This window comes from Paramisgurnus dabryanus, chromosome 2 (assembly GCF_030506205.2).
Source record: "Paramisgurnus dabryanus chromosome 2, PD_genome_1.1, whole genome shotgun sequence".
In the NCBI taxonomy this organism is placed as follows: domain Eukaryota; kingdom Metazoa; phylum Chordata; class Actinopteri; order Cypriniformes; family Cobitidae; genus Paramisgurnus; species Paramisgurnus dabryanus.
In genome coordinates this window covers 38,879,902-38,897,675 of record NC_133338.1, presented here as the reverse complement: position 1 = coordinate 38,897,675, position 17,774 = coordinate 38,879,902, and the positions used below count along the sequence as shown (strand labels likewise).

The window sequence follows — 17,774 nt, the reverse complement described above, 5'->3', positions numbered from 1 at the left end:
AGCGGTATTGTCTCCGGAGTGTAGTCCTCATCAGAGTCAACAATGCTTTCATCACGGAAACTCTTCCATGCAAAACACTGGCTTAATAGTGAGTACTAGAAGGCATCCTATTTGTTTATATTCATAGTGATAAAGTTAGGTGTATTATTACATGCGATTGTGACATGATGTTACTACATGCACCGCGCTCCCAGCAGAGCCGGTCAGCGTCGCACGTTCATGTTTTTTTTTTTGGGCGTGGCTTTAGAAGAAACCCAGAAGGGAGGGGGTGGAGTGAATGGAAAAATTTGCAGTGTTTAAAACAGTGGTGAGAGGTTTACAGACACTCGATTTTTATACTCTCTTTTTCAGAGTACTTACATTTTACTTATGTATTGGTATATAAAGACAGTTTAAACAAATTTGTAAAGTTTTTTTTAGATAATTCCTGCCTATCCTGCCTTTAATGCTTCATAAAAATGCAGATGCCTTCATATTGTGAATTATTAGTAGATGATACTGCTGAAGCTGCAAGTCATTTCTCTTTTGTGACTGATGTCCACAGACCCGGTTAACTACACTCAAAAAAATGAAACACAGCTATTGTTGGTTCAAAGAATTTAAATACGTTTGAAATATATAATACACTTACGTTTGTGCATTAAAATTAAAATCTTAGTTTGGACAAAATTAGAAAAAGTAATTTTCAAATTTACACAACTGAATTACATTAAATGAATGAAATAAAGTTGTGTTGCTTCTGCAGTACCGCACTTTGATCAGCAGGTGGAGCTGCACATGCGCATGCGCAGATAGAACGCACATGGTTCACTCTCCTGATTACGGTCTGCCATTTTCTGCATTAACGTCTTGTGAACAAAATTACTTTACAAGCGGAGAAAACGGAGAAGGTTTTGTCTATATGTGGAGACACAGGTGAGATATTTTACTTATTTGCATTTATATTGAGATTATCAATAGATTAGAATTGTGAATTACAGATTACAGACCACATAATTACCAGATATATTACACGTGTGTAATTTACTTTGTTTTCAGATTACTGTTAGTCACTCTGCATTGCTTTTAAATTCCTATGTAATATTTTCCACGTTTTTCTCTTTGATTTAATTTAAATTCTCCCATATAAAGACAAATATTTGTATTAAATTGCTAATTAGGAGCATTACAGACCACGTAATTACCAGATATATTACACGTGTGTAATTTACTTTGTTTTCAGAGTATTATTAGTCACTCTGCATTGCTTTTTAATTCCTATGTAATATTTTCCACGTTTTGCACTTTGATTTAATTTAAATTCTCCCATATAATGACAAATACTTGCATTAAATTGCTAATTAGGAGCATTACAGACCACGTAATTACCAGATATATTACACGTGTGTAATTTACTTTGTTTTCAGAGTATTATTAGTCACTCACTCTGCATTGCTTTTTAATTCCTATGTAATATTTTCCACGTTTTGCACTTTGATTTAATTTAAATTCTCCCATAAAAAGACAAATACTTGTATTAAATAGATAATTAGGAGCATTTAGTGAGCATTCTCACAATTTATGTGGAAACAGATAGGTGTACACGTGCAAATAAATTCATTTTGTCCCATGGTTTAGTATTAGTTTTTTAATAATTCTTTTAAATTGTGGTCTTTGCATTTCTATTTGATTTCATCATAGAACTAAACACATTTAACACTTAAGTACACATTTAACACTTAAGTACACATTTAACACTTAAGTACACATTTAACACTTAAGTACACATTTAACACTTAAATACACATTTAACACTTAAATACACATTTAACACTTAAATAAGTTGGCATTTAGTTAAGTAACTTGTTTTTTAAGGTCATCCAAAACATTTATACTACAGTTTAGCAGTTGGTAGTGTTTAATTATTTTTTTATATGTAGTAGTATTTTATTCAATTTAATTGGTGACTAACGTCCTTTTCCGCTTAACAGAGTTTGGAAGTTATGCCTCAGGAGTCCCACAAGTGGCTGTGCAGAGATTGTGGCTCATTTCACACATCCAGATCAACGCTTTTAAAACACTTCAGGTTAGTACATGGACACTATGGCCGCAGACAAGCATATCCATGTGCATATACTGACTGTCCATGCACTTTTAAAACATGGAATGCACTGCGGTCCCACTTAAGCAGATCACATGGCAGTGAGAAGCAACCTCAAAGGCAAAATTCTAGTGAAACCACAATGATAAATTGTCATGTTTGTACTGCCACTGACATTCCTTCATTAAATGAGTACTTTCTTCATATTAATAATCACTTGCGCAGTCATGAGACAGTAAGTTGTATGTTTAAGGATTGCTCTTTCAAAACAAATGTGTATGGCACATTTAAATCACATAAAAACCGAAAACACTGTCAGTGTTCATTGGCAGATTTTAAGGAAGGTATTGTGAAAACACAAGGGGTAAGTGGGGTATCTGAAGACAGTCTTTTAACAGAAGAAAGTGATGCGTCTGTGGTAGATGACAATTCCAGCTGTATCGATAAAGATGAGGTTCCAGAGAACTTGACTGAGTTGGTAGAGCTTAAATTAGCTTCCTTGCTTTTAAAGCTGGAGAATTACTACCATGTCCCAGGCACAGCTGTTGATGAGTTATTGGAGGATCTGTATTATTTACTAAGTGACGCTTCCTTTCCATTGACTGGCAGAATAATTGTAGACACATTACAGAAGCACAGAATTGATGATAACGAATCTCTGGTCAAAGAACTTCTTACAGCTCTTAGTACAACAAACCCTTTATTTACCGCAATAAAGCGTGGTGGTCCACTATCCTCTGCGTTTAAGCGTAAACAATATTATAGGGAACATTTTAAAGTTGTAGACCCTGTAGAGTATGTTCTTGAAGCCAAGGGAAACAGAAGCTATCAGTATGTTCCAATACTTGAGTCTTTGCAGAATTTATTAGCTCAGAATGACCTACTTGACAAAGTGGTCGAAAGTCATAGTTCTCAACAATTAAGAAGAGATGTGCATCAGTACAGGTCAATTCAAGATGGTCTCTATTTCAAAACAAATGATTTCTTCTCAGAGGAGTTGAGGATATCTATGCGTTTTTATGTTGATGATTTTGAAATTTGCAACCCTCTTGGGACATCGAGAAAGAAACACAAGTTATGTGGAATGTACTGGATTTTGGGCAATGTACCAACAGTGTTTCAGTCAGCGTTGTCTTCAATTAATCTTGCTGTTTTATGCAAAACAGAAGATGTGAAGACGTATGGATTTGAGAAAATATTGCGACCTCTATTGCATGATCTCCAAACTTTGGAACAGCAAGGTGTGTATGTCCACAAACTAGGAACATTCCTTAAAGGAACAGTCGAGTGTGTTGTGGCTGATAATCTTGCCACTCATTCTATGGCTGGCTTCATTGAGAACTTTTCAGGTGACTACTGTTGTCGATTTTGTACAGCTTCACGTGAAGATTTTCAGACCAATGAAGTAAGGGCAGGTTTGTTTACACTTCGGACTGCAGAAGAGCACCAAGGGCATGTGAAACATGCTTTGGAAAACAATGTGAATGTCATCGGTGTGAAAAAAGCATGTGTTTTCAGTGACAGCCTTAAGTACTTCAATGTTACAACAGGCTACCCTCCTGATTTGGCTCATGATCTTTTTGAAGGCATAGTACCAGTTGAGCTGGCTGAGTGCTTTGCTGTACTTATTTCAAAAAAGATCTTGTCTCTTGATAGGCTCAATGAGCTTATTCATCATTTTCCGTACAAGTGGGGTGATAAGACAAACCGACCTCAACTGGTGCCACAGACTTTTGCAAGCAGAAGATCAGTTGGTGGCAACGCACATGAAAATTGGTGCCTGTTAAGATTACTGCCATTGATTATTGGACATTTGGTGCCTGCAGATGAACCTGTGTGGCTCATGATTTTAGACTTGAAGGATATTGTGGAACTGGTTCTGTCTTTGGTTCATACAGAAGAGACTATTGCATATCTGGAATGCAAGATCTCTGAACACCGTCAGAAACATCAGTTGTTGTTCCCAAGTAAACGACTGCTTCCAAAACATCACTATTTGGAGCATTATCCAGAAATGATTCGCTGCTTTGGTCCTTTGGTTTTTCTATGGACATTGCGTTTTGAATCAAAGCATAGCTACTTCAAACAAGTAGTTAGGCACACAAATTGCTTCAAGAACATAACATTGACTTTGGCAAGTAAACACCAATTGATGGCTGGATATAACATTCACATACCCAGCCGTGAAAAGACCACCTTTCAGGTCACACATGTCTCCAACGTCGCTGTTGAGGTCCTGAAAGAGGATGTTGTACATTGCCTCAATGCTAGGTATCCTGGTATCTCCAGTGTCAGTGTTGCTCGGAATGTCTCTTATGATGGCATTACATATCGCAATGGCATGATAATTGCCCATGGCTCTCTTTGTGGGTTTTCAGAATTTGCTGAAATTACGCAAATTTGTATAATCAAAGACAGTCTAGCTTTCATTGCCAAAAAAATGTCTTCATGGTATCACGAGCACTTCAGGGCCTTTGAATTGGTACCAACTCATGAAATTTGCTTCATTCCCCACAATGAGTTGAAAGATCCATACCCTCTTGCTGATTATATGGTTGGAGGGGTCCGAATGATTACCCTAAAAAGACACATACTTATTGATTAGGTGCAGTATCCAGCAATTAAAGTCTTGTAGGGCTACTGTCAAACATGATATGCATGACAAGTTCTTTGTGTAGAGGGCCATGGCACACAGTGTTAACTAATATGCTTATGTGAAGTTTTAAATATCCAATTCACTCCTTAGGATAAACAGATGTTGTTCTAAAATGTAATGCTAGTTTCATTTTCTAGTAAATGTCAATTTTATAGTTAATAGTAAGAATAAATCTGCTGGCATTGTACTAATAGATTCATGTCCCTCTCTCTTTCAGAAAGGTTTGATGTAATGGATAGCACAGCCAAGCTTCTAGTAATCTTGGGAGATAACGACTGTGAAAGGTTAATTCTCCCAACTGGTATACCAGACTCATTGAATGACCTTAAAAGAGAAATCCAAACACAACTTGGAGTACATGAACATTTTCGAATACAATTCAAAGATCCCGATTTTAATGATTTTGTTAACCTCAGTTCAACTTCAGACATACAGGACAGAGCCACACTTAAGGTGATTCAGTTGCCTTCATCTACAAGTAGCTCTTCTGCTCCATCTGTGCCAGAAGTAATTGAGACATCTTCGGGCTCATCCTGTGACACAGACATCATTTCATCTTCACATTCATCTGCACCTTCCTCATCCTCACATTCATCTGCACATTCAACTCCAGAATCTCTGTGCTGTGTTAGAAATAAGGTATGGCCTCAAAGTTTTCCAATACCACAGTTTAGTTTTGATGCTGAGATGCAACTGCAAAAAGCTCAGCTGGCTTATCAAACGGATGGTACTCTTCTCAGCCCCAATACCAAGCTGAAGTCTGACATTTTAGATGCTTTAGCTGCAGAAATAATAAAGTACAAGGCATACCCCTCAACTGCAGATCTTGATGATGTAGCTGCTGCTTTGGTACAGAAGTTCCCTTGCCTCAAAGAAAAAGGCTCTGCAAGTGGCTACTATGGCTGGAAAATAAGTTTAAAATACAAGATGGCAAACTTCCGAACAAAATTGAGGAACATAGGATGTTCTGAGCTAAACATCAACTCACACAAGCGAAAAGGATCAGTGGGAAGTCCTAACCAAGTGAAGAAACCTAAAAAAGCTGAGGTAAACTATTGTCCGGATTACCCACTGGGAGAAACAAAAGAAACACTTGAACATCAAAGAATTGCACTACTGTCTGAGGTGACTAAAAGAAACAATGAGCAGGTTATCAGGGGGCTGATGGACAGAACATTTTCGCTTAGAAGACATGAGGTGGTTGAAGATTTGCCTGGCATTGGTGAATTTAAGAATAGATGGCCAGCACTGTTTAATGAACGAGAGGTAAGTCTTTGTAATGTCTTTCTGTAAATACTTAGATGGTGGTTGTAAATTTTGAAATGAATGATTATTCACATTTAATTGGTTTGTTCATTTGTGGTAATTTTGTATGTGATCTGTAAGTGTTGGTAAAGACATACCCTAAGTGTTGTTGTATTATAATACTTGTAAGGAATGTCACGCATATCACTAACTATTTTGATTTGTTCTTTTAAAACTGGTATTAGGTTTCTGCAGAATTCAGTAGGATTACAACAATCCCTTTGGTGTCCAAATTCATGGGTCAGCTCGATCATTTCTCAACTCAGCTTATCAGTGTTTTCAGAAAGAAAGGAGGAGCAGCAGGACAGAAGATCAACAACATCATGTCAGTTTTGGATCAGGTATGCTCTCTAAACTCATCATTTTAAATCTGGCAATATTTCTCCCAAATATAAGCCTTTAGTTATTATGCACCAAGCCTCATGGTATGATACCTCTTGTTTTTTTTTCTCTTAATTAGAACACTGAAGTTAATAATGGTTGCAGTAGGATAAATAATGGCTGAATATCTTTTTTTCAGTGAAATGCAACTAACGCGTGGCTTTAAAGGAAAACACTACTATTTTCAATATTTTACTATGTTATTAGCTCAACTTAGACAAATTATACATGCCTATCTTTTTCCAGTGTGTGTACTTCATCTTTGCACAGCATGTCGTGAATGTGTTAGCATTTAGCCTAGCCTCCTTAGGATCCAAACAGGGATGAATTTAGAAGCCACCAAACACTTCCATGTTTTCCCTATTTAAAGACTGTAACATGAGGAGTTACACGAGTAAGTATGGTGGCACAAAATAAAACGTGGAGATTTTTCTTAAGTAGATAAAAAATGAGAACTACATTGTATGGTGGAAGAGCACTTAGTTTGTAGCACTTCGACCTCAGTGCACAGTAACATCATCACTCCCCTCTCACTGAGTTTGAGCGAGAGGGAGAGTAGTCAGGAGTGATGTTGTTACTGCTCCAGAGGTCGAAGTGCTGCAAACTAAGAGTTCTTCCACCATACAATGTAGTTCTCATTTTTTTATCTGCTTAAAAAAATTCTCCACGTTTTATTTTGTGCCACCATACTTACTCGTGTAACTACTCATGTAACAGTCTTTAAATAGGGAAAACATGGAAGTGTTTGGTCCAGGGGTGGGCATCGAAGGCCACAGTCCTGTAGAGTTTAGCTTCAACCTTAATCGAACACAACTGAATGTAATTTCCAAACAGTCCTGAAGACTTCAATCAGATTTTTCAGCTGTGTTTGATTAGGGTTGGAGCTAAACTCTGCAGGGCTGTATCCCTCAGGATCAGGAATTGCCCACCCCTGGTTTGGTCGCTTCTAAATTCATCTCTGTTCGGATCCTAAGGAGTGAATGGGGCTAAGCTAAATGCTAACACATTCACAACGCACTGTACAAAGGTTAAGTTGCACACATTGCAAAAAGATAGGTATGTATTAATTTGTCTAAGTTGAGCTAATAACATAGTAAAATAGTGAAACAGTGGTGTTTTCCTTTAAAACCCATTTCAGTCAAAATGAGATTATGATTTTTAGTAAATACTCTTTACATAGTGTACGTTACTCAAATAATTTTGCTTAAAAACTTGCTAAATCCACAGTCTGAAATATCAATTTGTAGACCAGGGGTGGCGAACGTCGGTCCTGGAGAGCCGCAGTCTTACAGAGTTTAGCTCCAGCTCTAATCAAACACACCTGAACAGGTAATCAAGGTCTAAAGAGTTACTAGAAACCTTCAGACAGGTGAGGTTTAATCGGGAGCTAAAAACTGCAGGGCTGCGGCTCTCCAGGACCGACGTTCGCCACCCCTGTTGTAGACCAACACTAAACGCCTGATATAAAATGCTCATTTAAAAGAAAAGATAAAATTGCTTTTGAACACTTCATATGTTCTGTAATGTAAACTGTTTTAATTAAAAAGGCTTGCATATAGCCTTTTACCATATTTTTCAGAAGCATCAGAGTCAGAATAACTCGGACATCAAAAATGATTGTGTATCTTTCTTATAGCAAAATTTTTGGTTTAGGGTCATTTTCTTTTGTTCTTGTTTTCGGAGTTGACCCTTATAGAAATAACATTGTCAGATAATTTGTATATAGCAATCATTTTTGCAAGTGTGAAAAAGCAACCTGCTAATAATGGTTTCTTGTTACACTTTTCAGAATGTTTCCATCGAAAAAAGACGTGAATGCATCCTAAAAGCACTCGTTGTTTATGTGAACGAAGACCCCTCAAACCTTGTGAAGGAGTACATGGTAATTTGAACCTGTTTAACATATCTCTAAAACCAATTTCCCCCTTTCACCCAGATTTTATCTAATTGTTTCTTTTTGTATTTGTTTTTTTTAGGATGTTGAACATGAAGAAGCCCAAACCTTGATGCGCAACACCACCCTTGGAATCTATGTCATCAACCCTGAAGGGGCACATGCTACAGACCCTTACCAAGATGTTGGCATCATCATTGAAGGCATCAAAATACTTGAAAACCTTAACAATGTGGCACATGCGTGTTCTATGATGCTTGGTCTGATTTATGCATTCAACTTGGCCTACCCGCAAGATTTGAGGTACACTTTTGAGATATTTCAAAAGCTTTTGATGGAGCTAGATGCCAACAAGCTGTCAAACAAGGTCCATGTCCTGAAAAATAAGCTTCTTTTCTAAGTACTAAGTTGAGGTCAGGATCAAGTGATGGTACTTGTTTCCACAATGTTACACTGCATAAAATTATTTTCAAGAAAATTCTTAGTATTTTTGTCTTGTTTTCAGTAAAAATATCTACAAAAATTTTAATTAAGAAAATAACTCTAGTTTTTAGACCAAAAATATAAAATTAAATTTTTTTTTATTTTTTTATTTTTTTACTGAAAACAAGACAAAAATACTAAGATTTTTTTTCTTAAAAAATAATTATACTCAGTATACTGTTGACTGTTACAGTACATTTGTTCCAGTTCTGCCATGTTACAGTTCTTTTGGTATTTCTTGTTTTAAATAAATCCATTGTTACTTTTCCCAATTTAAAAAGGGGAAAAGAGAGACTTTTCTCCCACTTAATTTCATTTATAGGCAATGTGCTTTTATTTTCTGTATTTTATTGTATTTTGCTTTTAATAAGGAAATGGAATAGTTTTAAAAATACAGATTTTGAACAAATAAATCTTGTTGGACATTTGTGTTCTTAAATGCATTCAATATATTTACTGTATATTTTTTACCTAAAATAGTAAGAGAAAACAGTAAGACATTGTTTACAGAGTTAAGATTTTGCATACATTTTTATTGTTAAAAATGTGTAAAATTGTTTTACTTGCAATAAGAAGAGAAAACAGTGAGCCAATGTTCACATGGTACATATTTTCACTTTTTATTGTATACATTTTTTTTATTATGTATGTGTACAATTTTAAATTGTTGAAATGCAGTAACTAAATAAAGTAATGCAAAGCAAAAAACAGATTTTTATTTTGGTTGAATGTAAAAAGCTATATATAGTTCAGTTGAACTTAATTAAGTTAATTATTTAAAACAAAAACAAGAAAGTTAATTCAATTCAACTAAACAAGATTGCATTATGTTTATATAAAAAACTTAAGTTTACTGAAATAGATAATGTTACATAAATTCAACAAAATTTGTTAGGTGGAACCTGTTGACAAAAAAAAGTTAATTAAATCCAACATATTATTTTTTTTGAGTGTAGTACATTAAGCCACAGAGATGGATTTTAGGGGACCATTTACCTGTCTCATATTATTTGTCAAATCGGAACAATTCCCTGTCTGTGTTGGCATTCCAATTGATGTGTCCTTCAGCACAAATCCTGTCATGTTTCATGTCACTTAGGATGATTAACCTTTTAGCTCCGCTTTAGGCTCTGATATCTAAATGTCTCCCTTCATATACGGTGCAGTTACAGTAGATCACATTTACATACTAATCATTTATTTTTCTTTCCTCCTATTTTTTATTTAAAATAACTTTAATGTCATAGAATTATGTTTTTGCTTATTTTTATTTTATTTTTATTTATTTATTTTTTTTGGGGGGGGGGGCTTTTAACAACAAGTGTAATAGTTCAAGCCAACTAAAATCTTCAGATTTGATTTCATAGCACAATTGTTCCTGAAGATCACCAAAAGACACTTGACACTTTACAAAAAAGCAATTTAAAGAATTAGCTTTTATCTCCATGATAATTATACAAGGTGTTTCATGCACTTCCATTGCTTTATAAAGTCCAGTCCAATAATACTGATATGAAATGAAATGTTATCATTTAAGTGCCACCTCCAAATTTCTACTTGTAGATCATGTTTTGCAACAGATGTAAGTCAAGAGCACTTGGTTGATGTAGTTTGTTTCATCTCTGTCTGTGTACTCTTCTTTGCAGGAAATTGTATCTTAAAGCATTGTTGTATTGATCTTTTAAGAGGCTGTTTTATGAAGCATTCTACTTTTAAATGATATCCCACAAGCTATGTTTTTGTATTGAAATGTTTCATCTCAGTGGTTCTCAAACTTTTGAGGCTAACTACCAGATTCAAACCAGAATATCAAATTACCATCACCTACAATGTCCCCACTAATATTATTATTTTTGTTTATATTAATGTTATTGTGCTACTAATATGCAAGATAATAGGCAACTTGTGAGAAAATGTCCCCACTGAAGTATTACCACATAGTTTATAGCATCTTTTCACATCTTGTTAATATAGCTTAAAACTCTTTGATACTGACAGTATCAGGAGATCCGGTGTTTTGTGCTGAATTGACTCAAAATGCAGCAACATTTTGAGACTGCCTTCAGAAAATCACCAGGAGCACCTTCCCCCAGTTTAAAAACCACTTCTTTAGATGCCATTACTGAAGTTTTTTTTTTGTTTGTTTCTGTAGGATAAACTTTCTTTCTACAGACAGCATGCTGGGTGCAGAAAACGGTTCTGTCCTCATTTATCTGTTTGAAAGCAAACAGTATGTGGCACAAAAAGTGTTGAGAAAGTGTTGAATAACCATGAGCAGAAGTGAAACATATATATAGCTTGAGTTTATGCTTCTTTCTGTATGTCGAAAGATTCCAAAAATAGCACACAAACAAATACATCCTGCCATAGCTTCATGCCATAGGTTGATACGGAGTTGTTATTTAGGTCTAGATGGTCACTCCAAACAGACGAAAGATGTTTCATATAGTTGCAATTGTCTCTGCATGTTTAATTGGACAGGAGAAACCATTTTAACAAACTTCTAACACCCTTAAGCTTTAAAGGTGTTTCTTCTTTGTCTTTTCATAGTAAATGTAACAAATGGAAACATCAAGAACCAATTAGAAGGGCAGTGGTCATGGTGGCAGAATTAAGATGGGAGTAGAAAAATCTTAGAAAGAACACCAAAGGTGACCTTATCAGGTTTTTCTCCAATAAAGCATTTTGTTTATTAGTGGCTGGTAGAAAACCATAATGATTATGGATTTCTGTGTCCGTGCAATTAAAAAGGAGGCGCACCTAGCCAGTTATGGATCAATGTGTGCTATGACGTTTCTACTCCTGTTCTGCCTCTTGCGCTCTCAGTGGCATTTGGGAGGTAATCAGAGTGGTAGACTCGCATGCTGTGCATGCCAACCAGGATCTTTTCTCCTCCTCTTTCTATCTCTCTATCTTACTCTCCTGCTCTCTGCCATCACCGCTCAGCTCATTTCCTCTCATCTTAATGATGATGCGTAATAGATTGTCCACGGGGTCTCTCGCCTCTTTCCCATCATCTACATAACACTGACATCCTTCAAAGTAACTCCTAATGAAAAAGACAACACCACCGTAATAAACAAAGATGCATTCCGGTGCTTGATGAATACAATGCGAAATTTGCAAGTGTAGGAATTAAACTAAGCTGACAAATTAACTAACATTGAGTGCATGTGTGTGTGCTTGTGTGTGCAGAAATGTATTAATTTCAGAGGCACAGTAATTACCCCAGGGTAAATGGCACAGAGCAGGTTTGAAGATTTCATTTCATTGTCACATGAATAGTTGATTTTATGCCTTTTTTCCTCTGGTATTGAGAAGCATTTCTGGCAAATCTTACTGACCAATAAATTGCAAAAGCACTGCTGGGTGCTTGGCAAGGTCATTCGGAGGACACTGTGTTTCCATGGAGACAATCAACATGGCAGTGCCCACTGGACATCACTTTCTAAAGGGTGCCACAGTGTCTTTCTGATACACAGAGATCACACACACCCATGTGCCAGCTCAGTGTTAAAGTCAAAGTTCACATCAGGCGCATCAGACACCATGGCCTTGAAGTCATAATGCGCTTGTCAATAAAGACGGATCATGTGTTATTTAAAAGAAGATTAAAATGAGAAAGCGACAGGGAGGGAGAGAGATTAAATGTTCGGACTTGGCGGGCGTGATGGGTAAAATAACGTGTCATGCTGTGTTCTGGGCTAAGCATCAGCAATGTACTGTGTTTTTCTGGGCACAGAATGGACAACTGCACCTGCAGGGAAGGTATCCAGTATCACATTGGCTTCAGATTAACTCCTAGAAGCCCAATTAAAACTCTTCCCTCATGCAGTCCCTCCCCTTTGCTACCTAATCAGCTCTGACACCACTTGATCAACACACGCTGCTGGACCATCATTTGTAATGACCACTCCATGCATGATGTTGATTGCAGAATGTGCACCCCCTTATTGGAGGCTGAATCACAAAATTTCACATAAAATCTATCAATCAAATCAGAAAATTGTAAACAAGTGATTGGTGAGATGAGATAGATTGATGATCACTATAACTGAAAATTAAGATGCTTCAGTAGCGTTTTAACCACCATGCAAAGAATGCAAAATTGTGTCCCCCTCAAAAATTGCTCAAAATGTTTAGTTTGTTTTTCCCTACTGATGAAATGTAAGCCCATGGGAAGCCATAATATTTATGCAACTTTAGGGTCAGGGAGGCCTCAGGGTCTAACTTTGCTACCCTAAAATAATAAACCTGCCTCTAGATGCTGCTCCAGATTTAAAAATGTATATCTGTTGATTATTGGATAAAATAATTTGTAAAAACCACAGTTTATTGGAGAATCTGGGTTTTATTTAAATATCCAAAAAGGCATAGATAAGCTCTAGATAATAAAGCATATATTGACTACAAGTTTATCTGTTATTTATATTTGTTGATCCTCTTCTGTGGTAATATTTTGTAGTCATTGTCCAGGGCTATGTTTTTATAACCTGCATGTGTTGTAATTTTTTCCAAGACTCCTAAATTCCTCTCAAAGCTTCAGTTTATACTCCAAAAACACCAATGCAACTTGCATCATTTTTTTAATACATAAATTATTTGGATATAAAGCAAAGATGTCAACCATGCAAAGTTGAACTTCATTGGAGTTGTGACAATCATGGGAGATGCAATAGCAACTCCTTCTCCTCCTCCTCCAGCATCAGCTTACAAACATGGATCTGTTAATAGAATTTTAATTCCTAAGGAAGGACAGTGCTGATAACTCGGAGCAGCTTACCCCAATTCAGAGTCACATCCAAGTAGAGGTCTTCAAGGGTCCACATAGATCTGAAAACCCGAGGTCCAACCCGAGACCCGAGCGAGTTCGGGTCTAAAAGTTTCATGTGTGCCTCGGACACCGGCGGGGTATAATATTAGCGGCATCGGGTCTCGGGTAATTTAAAATGAATGTGTTTTTGCTGAATGGACACGAGACGACCCAAACTATATCGCGTTTGTGCATTAATGTCCTTTTTCAACTCCTCCTCTGTTTGCCAGAAGCAGTTGCGACATCGTGTGGCTGGCAGTAGGTTAATTAAAGTTGAGCCAGACTAGGATTTCAATCTTAAATGTACATTTTAGCGGCGTCGTCGTCAGATCACAAATGAAAATAAATAGAGCAGCAGACCAACTGGGTTGCGAGGCCACCGGGGTTTCTTTCTTTCTGTCTGTGGTGTTACAGGGCTGTAGACTGCACACACATTGTGCCGTTTATATTCGGGTCCAGTCAGTTAAAAAATTTGCCATTTGTTTCAGGTTGGACTCGGGTAATGTTCTCGGGTCAAAAAAAATTTATGCACATCGGGTTTGGGTATAAATTGATTCGGGTCATTTTGGGTCGTGTATTTCTTTGGACTCGAGAAGACCGCGGCAGCACTAATTTCTTTACATCTTCTACAAGACTTTTCGTCTTCGTGTCGATACCGGAATAGTGTGGAGTTTTTTCTGATCTGCCCAGATTCTCCAGGGAAAATCCAGCACATGTGTCCAGTAAAACCAGTTAAGGCCTTCCAGCAATGCCTCGATCAGGTACATGACCGGCTGCTGTTGTTTGTGTCCCCAGTGACACTTGCTATCATGAAGGGGATTAAGGCTTCCTTTCATACTCTCTTCACTCATACACACAGACACAGTCACACAACCTCTTTTTTATTCTGTCTTTATTTCACAAGGGCAGTTTGTTGTTGTGTTTTCACTGCTCTGTCCTTCCCATTTTACAAAAGGAGGAAGAGGATGTCCACTGACGATAATTAAACTTGGCTTCCTCACTTTTTCTCTTATAGTACACTCAGCCCTAGGTGTGATGTATGATGTTCTATACTGTGCTGTATTGTAAATGGCGCTGAATTTTCAATGTCACATTTTATAAAATATAAACTCCTTGCTGTCTTTATCCATTTTCATAAAACATTAGTTCTGGAAGAATATAGACACGACACCATCTTACATACTTGCGGACAAACTAAAGTCCTTGAAAAATGCACCACAAAACATCGAAGGACAAATCAAGCCCACACACACACACACACACATACAATGCATCCATACAAAAATGGCAACTCGGGACTACTCTGCCACATGAATGCACATGACAAAAATTGCACTGAAACACATTGTCTATATTTGCAGTTTAATTTGCAAGACTTTCCTCAGCCTTGGCCTGCAGCTTTCCAAACCCAATAAAGAGCTGTGTGCGGCGACAATAGAACTCATTACTTTGATCAAATGACTTTATATACAACCTAATACATGGCACAGGCAGAGTCCACGGGGAGAGGCTTCATATTGACCATGAAATATTTAACGTGCGGGACGACAACACAATTCATCGCTGCAGCTTTAGCAGTTTAAACAGCTGTAGCAATCGCCAGCCTTGCTGCAGTTTAGACAGAAAATAGAAACACTGTTGAGATGTTTCATAGCCCATTGTATATCACAGGCTAGTTTATTATCTGCTGTGAATTTAAGGGACTCAACACCACACATGGCATTAATTAAGAGGGTTTTAAAAAGATAGCAAAAGATAGACACACAAGTATTCTTTATTTTAAATGTGTTAATGTTACGTTCCTGTTTGTGTGTTATGTCCTAATGTCACTTTTCTGTGATTATTAAAAAAACATGAACAACTTCATTAAACTACACTGGTGGAATTCAGTCAAGGATTACAAAATGATTATTATCCATCTAAACAAAATAAACAGCAACTTAACATACTGATTAACAATGCATTGTGTACATGATTTATGTAAATGTACCAGCTAATAATTATTACAGTGCAGTGAAATTTAGCTTATTCTCTTATTGTTTTTTGTTTTTGTAAAGATAGATAGTTTAAAATCTTCATACAAAATTTAAGTTTGTTATTAATTTTTAATGGGGTGATATGTGCAGTGAAACCCAACTTATAGTTTGATATAGTTTTTATATTTTGTAGTTTCAAATCATGGCTCTTTTTTGCAGAAGTCTGACAGACTGGTAGTCGTTCATGCGTGAACTGCTCTTTTCAGGTCCTGCCACATACTCTCTGTGGATTTCAAGTGTTTGACTGGACCACTTCAAAACTTGCAGCCATTCAGATGTCAACTTGATTATGTCTTCTTGATTATTGTCCTGCAATTACTCTTAACTTCAGCTTATGCACAGACGGCCAGACATTTTGTTTTTAAATTGTCTGGTCTATGGCAGAAATCATGAATCCATCAATAAGGACAGTCGTGCAGATCCTAAATCAGCACAAGCGTCTTTTCGCTGTAAGTAGATATGACATTTTAACAGTAGCTCTTTTCGTCGCCATCGTTTTTTTTTTTTTTTAAGTTGCCCGCCAGCGTCTGCATTTTTCATGATTTTCACAAAAGTTTAATGGCTTCCAGGAAATGTTCTTCCTTAAATATATAAACATACAATATATCAAATAAACGGACCCTCTGAAAAAAAACTTTTTATCCTACCTTTATGAGTTCTCTTTTTATCACCTGTCAAATATGAGTAGGTTTCTTCAAAAACACAAAACTTTTAGCAAAAAGCTGAGATAATTCAATTTTTTGTGAAGGACTTTTGTTAGAGATCAGATTCAGAGCGATCCTCAAAACATACACGGACATGCAGCTGCTTTCCCTAGGGCGATACTTCCGAATTTTATAAGTTGAGGAAGTGTGCCATCTGGTGTATAATAGCGGTGTTACGGAAAGCCGGAAATACTCGTCATTGGCACGGAAGTGTTTTCTCTTAATTGACAAGATAACTTGTCAATGGTGGTGAAAGAGTTAGAGTATTGACCCATAAAAGAAGACATTTACCAGAAAGTTAAGTTAATGTTATCCAGAAGTTCTTGGGGCTCATCCAGGTGTTTTTAGTAAACATGATATGAGCTTTGATGTTCTTTTCGGGCAGAGTTTTTTCTTATCTATTCTTCCATAAGGGGACTTTATAAATGTTGAGTCATGAAGAATGATTTAGAAGCTAGAAAGGGCTTTAAAGGATTTTCTGGTTTGGAACTTCCTGTGTCTTTGGTAAAATCTTGGCCTGTAAATATTCATTATTTACTACTTCTAAAATGCTGGCTTTATCATTAAATTTTTTTGTCACCTGATAGACTTTTGATACACTCATGTCATGATATTAGATCAAACATTGATGCTAATTGTTATTGTTGTTATCATATTTGACATAGCGAAATATCTCCCAATATTTTTTAAATAGTTAAGTTCCATCAAAGGTCATTCCTCTTTACAGTTGGCCATTAGGGAACATAATCATGTTTTCTCTCAGGGACAAGCAGCCCAGCCTCCAATGCTCCCTGTTATCATGGCTCACAATTTATCACTGATTGCATTGTTGGCTACACAGTGTTGAGATGCATATGCCAAGGTCAGTTGAAATCACAAAGCTTTCTGAGAGCTTGAAATGGCAATTTCCTGCAACTAAAAGGTCAATCTTATGTAGATCTTGCAAACACCACAATGCATAATAATTGATCTCAGCTCCTATAGCTTCGAAGGATTGTGATCTTGAAAACATACAATGGCACAATTAATAACATTAAGACTCCCTGTACATTTTTTTAATTTTCTACATAAAACATATATTATAAAGCCCCAAGAATTTTTGTATAACAGTAACTTCTTAAAAAAGCTATTTTGTCACATTGCATAGAGTCTGGCATCACTTATCTAGCTCATGTTAAAAATGGCTTCCAAACCCACTCTGTTGAATGATCATTAAAAATGCTATTTCATGCATCATAAATGTAGCCTACCTTTGTATCCACACACAGTAACATCCTGCAGCAGGACTCTCTTCTGAACTGCATGCCCTGTGTATCTCAGACAATTGAACATATTGAAAATACATGTTCTGGCACATTGCGCTATAATAGTAACCTGAGAGCAGATCAACGCATCGACAGAGCCCTTGGGGCAGGGTTTCAA

At 36.6% G+C, this 17,774-nt stretch overlaps 1 protein-coding gene across 1 annotated transcript; it reads left to right on the top strand.

Moving 5' to 3' along the window:
- Nucleotides 1-831: 831 nt before the first annotated feature.
- LOC135778929 (sterile alpha motif domain-containing protein 3-like) lies at nucleotides 832-8,922 on the top strand. The gene is made up of 6 exons (XM_065289583.1): nucleotides 832-915; nucleotides 1,971-2,065; nucleotides 4,954-6,002; nucleotides 6,227-6,382; nucleotides 8,212-8,304; nucleotides 8,399-8,922. The coding sequence occupies exons 3-6, from the start codon at nucleotides 4,968-4,970 to the stop codon at nucleotides 8,714-8,716; spliced, it is 1,602 nt and encodes a 533-aa protein (XP_065145655.1). The 5' UTR covers nucleotides 832-915; nucleotides 1,971-2,065; nucleotides 4,954-4,967; the 3' UTR covers nucleotides 8,717-8,922.
- The last annotated feature ends 8,852 nt before the right edge of the window (nucleotides 8,923-17,774 follow it).